The sequence below is a fragment of the Myotis davidii genome, unplaced genomic scaffold (genome assembly GCF_000327345.1).
Source record: "Myotis davidii unplaced genomic scaffold, ASM32734v1 scaffold463, whole genome shotgun sequence".
NCBI classification, from domain to species: Eukaryota; Metazoa; Chordata; class Mammalia; order Chiroptera; family Vespertilionidae; genus Myotis; species Myotis davidii.
This window is the reverse complement of record NW_006294112.1, coordinates 100,432-102,509: the sequence shown is the minus strand read 5'-3', so window position 1 is coordinate 102,509 and position 2,078 is coordinate 100,432. Positions and strand designations below refer to the sequence as shown.

Genomic DNA, 2,078 nt, shown 5'->3' with positions numbered 1-2,078 from the left:
CTGCTTTAATTATTTGTTTTAAAATAACACGCTCCATCCATTGCGTATGGCTTACGTCATATCCAACTGAGCTGGTGCTTCCAGACGTAAAGTCTGAACGTTGCACACACTTGCAGTGCGTTGCAAGCGTAGGTGATGTGTAAGTGATCAAGCACATGCTAACACGCTGCATCGGGTTCTCGTGGAGTGTTCTCCGTGCGCACATGTGTTCGTATGAGTGTGGCATCACTGGTGACCTCCCGGATCCCTGGGTCTGGTGTTTGTCATTGCATGTTGGTAAAAGAGAGCTTTTCAAAGCATAAACTAAAAATGCTAGCTGCCTCATTCCAGTGAAAAACCTGAGAGTTTCAATGTTGTCATCATGATTAACAAGCCATCTGTCCTGTGTAACTCTATTGTTGGATTAATCCCAAAGTTAAAATACTGGCATTCTCCTTACCTCAGCAGTACATGCAAAAGGCACAGTCCCTGCTTGACTGGCTTGTCTTCTCAGTGTGCAGAAAGGGTCATGAACCCATGTGGGCATCAGTAGCTGGTGGATTAACAATATTTTAGCATGAGCTTTCCATTTTCATGCTGACTCTTTCTTTGATAGTGGTTATTCTGGCTGGTGTCTGGTGTTAGAATAAACACACTTTTTCTTTTCTTTCCCAAACTGACTTGTATCCAAAAGGAATGCATTGTAACAGAATGCATTCACCTTTTTGTTATGCTGAGTTGGAGTTGGCATGGAAAAAGGTGTTCTCAAATCCTCAGCGTAATCGGTGGCGCCAGGGGGTCGTTCTTCCCATAAATGATTGAGCGCCTCTTGTTTTCCTTCCTCTTCTGTTTTGTGTGCCTCGTTGTGTGTTATGCGATCCAGCTAAAGGAAGGACGAACATGGAACTTCGGGAGAAGTTCATTTTAGCAGACGGTGCCAGTCAGGGTATGGCTGCTTTCCGACCCCGTGGCCGAAGATCACGGCCTTCATCGCGTGGAGCTTCACCCAACCGATCAACATCTGTGTCCAGTCCGGCTGTCCAGGCGGCCTCCCCGCAGGTCCATGCCACCAGCACACCCAAGGTAGGACTCGGCTGAGAAATCTATTCCTCCTCGCATGCAATCACTGTCTTGAGTATACTTCTGAATGTCGTAGGGCCCTAGAATCTGTGAGCTTTCTCCATCATGTTCCTTCTCACAATATGGCAAATGAAGGATGAGTCTTATTTTTTTAAATATATGCTTTTGCCCTATGGCCCCTGTAGAGACTGGGAGCTGCTTTTGTTACCTTTCAGATTGGTTTTTCTTTGTGAAGCTTCATTCATTTATTTGGTTGTGTATGATTTGCCATCAGATCTTTCCACGTATTTTTAATTATTGTTCTTACTGTGAAATGTGAGTCTTTGCTATGAGTATCTCTTTCTGTGGCTTTGTGTTTTACCTGCTATCCTTTACGTTTGATTTGCCATTGTTCCATACAGATCCTCCATCCTTTAACACGCAATTATGGTAAACCATGGTTGACAAACAGCAAAATGTCAACTCCTTGTAAGCCAGCAGAGTGCTCAGACTTTTCCGTGCCATCTGCAGAGGTATCGTAAGGCCCCAGATTTCAGTCTAACAGCCTTTCATTGAAACTGTCACCCACTAACATTGCTTTAACTCTCCCTTAATATATGTACTTTTGATACTGCTATGTCTTTTTTAAAAAATATATTTTTATTGCTTTCAGAGAGGAAGCGAGAGGGAGAGAGATAGAAACATCAATGATGAGAGGGTATCATTGATCGGCTGCCTCCTGCACGCCCCCTACTGGGGATCAAAACCACAACCCAAGCATGTGCCCTTGACTGGAATTGAACTCAGGACCTTCCAGTTCCCAGTCCAGTGCTCTATTCACTGAGCCAAACCAGCTAGTCTTTTTAATAGACTTGTATAAAATAAATATCAACCCACCAGTTCTTGGAAGATATGAAAGTAAAAGGTTAACAGAAAAGACAGATTTTAGATTTTTCTCCTTGTATAATGTCAGTTTAACATAGCCACACCTGCAGGTTCTGTACCTTATACTTAATTTTGATTTTCTGTCTTGGGAGAGT

At 43.3% G+C, this 2,078-nt stretch overlaps 1 protein-coding gene across 1 annotated transcript in view; it reads left to right on the top strand.

Moving 5' to 3' along the window:
- LOC102755197 (dystonin-like) overlaps positions 1 to 2,078 on the top strand; it is a 172,493-nt gene that overhangs the window by 165,389 nt on the left and 5,026 nt on the right. The window contains 2 exon segments of the mRNA XM_015566826.1: positions 863 to 1,062; positions 1,461 to 1,571. Of these exon segments, the coding sequence (XP_015422312.1) occupies positions 863 to 1,062; positions 1,461 to 1,571 (311 nt within the window).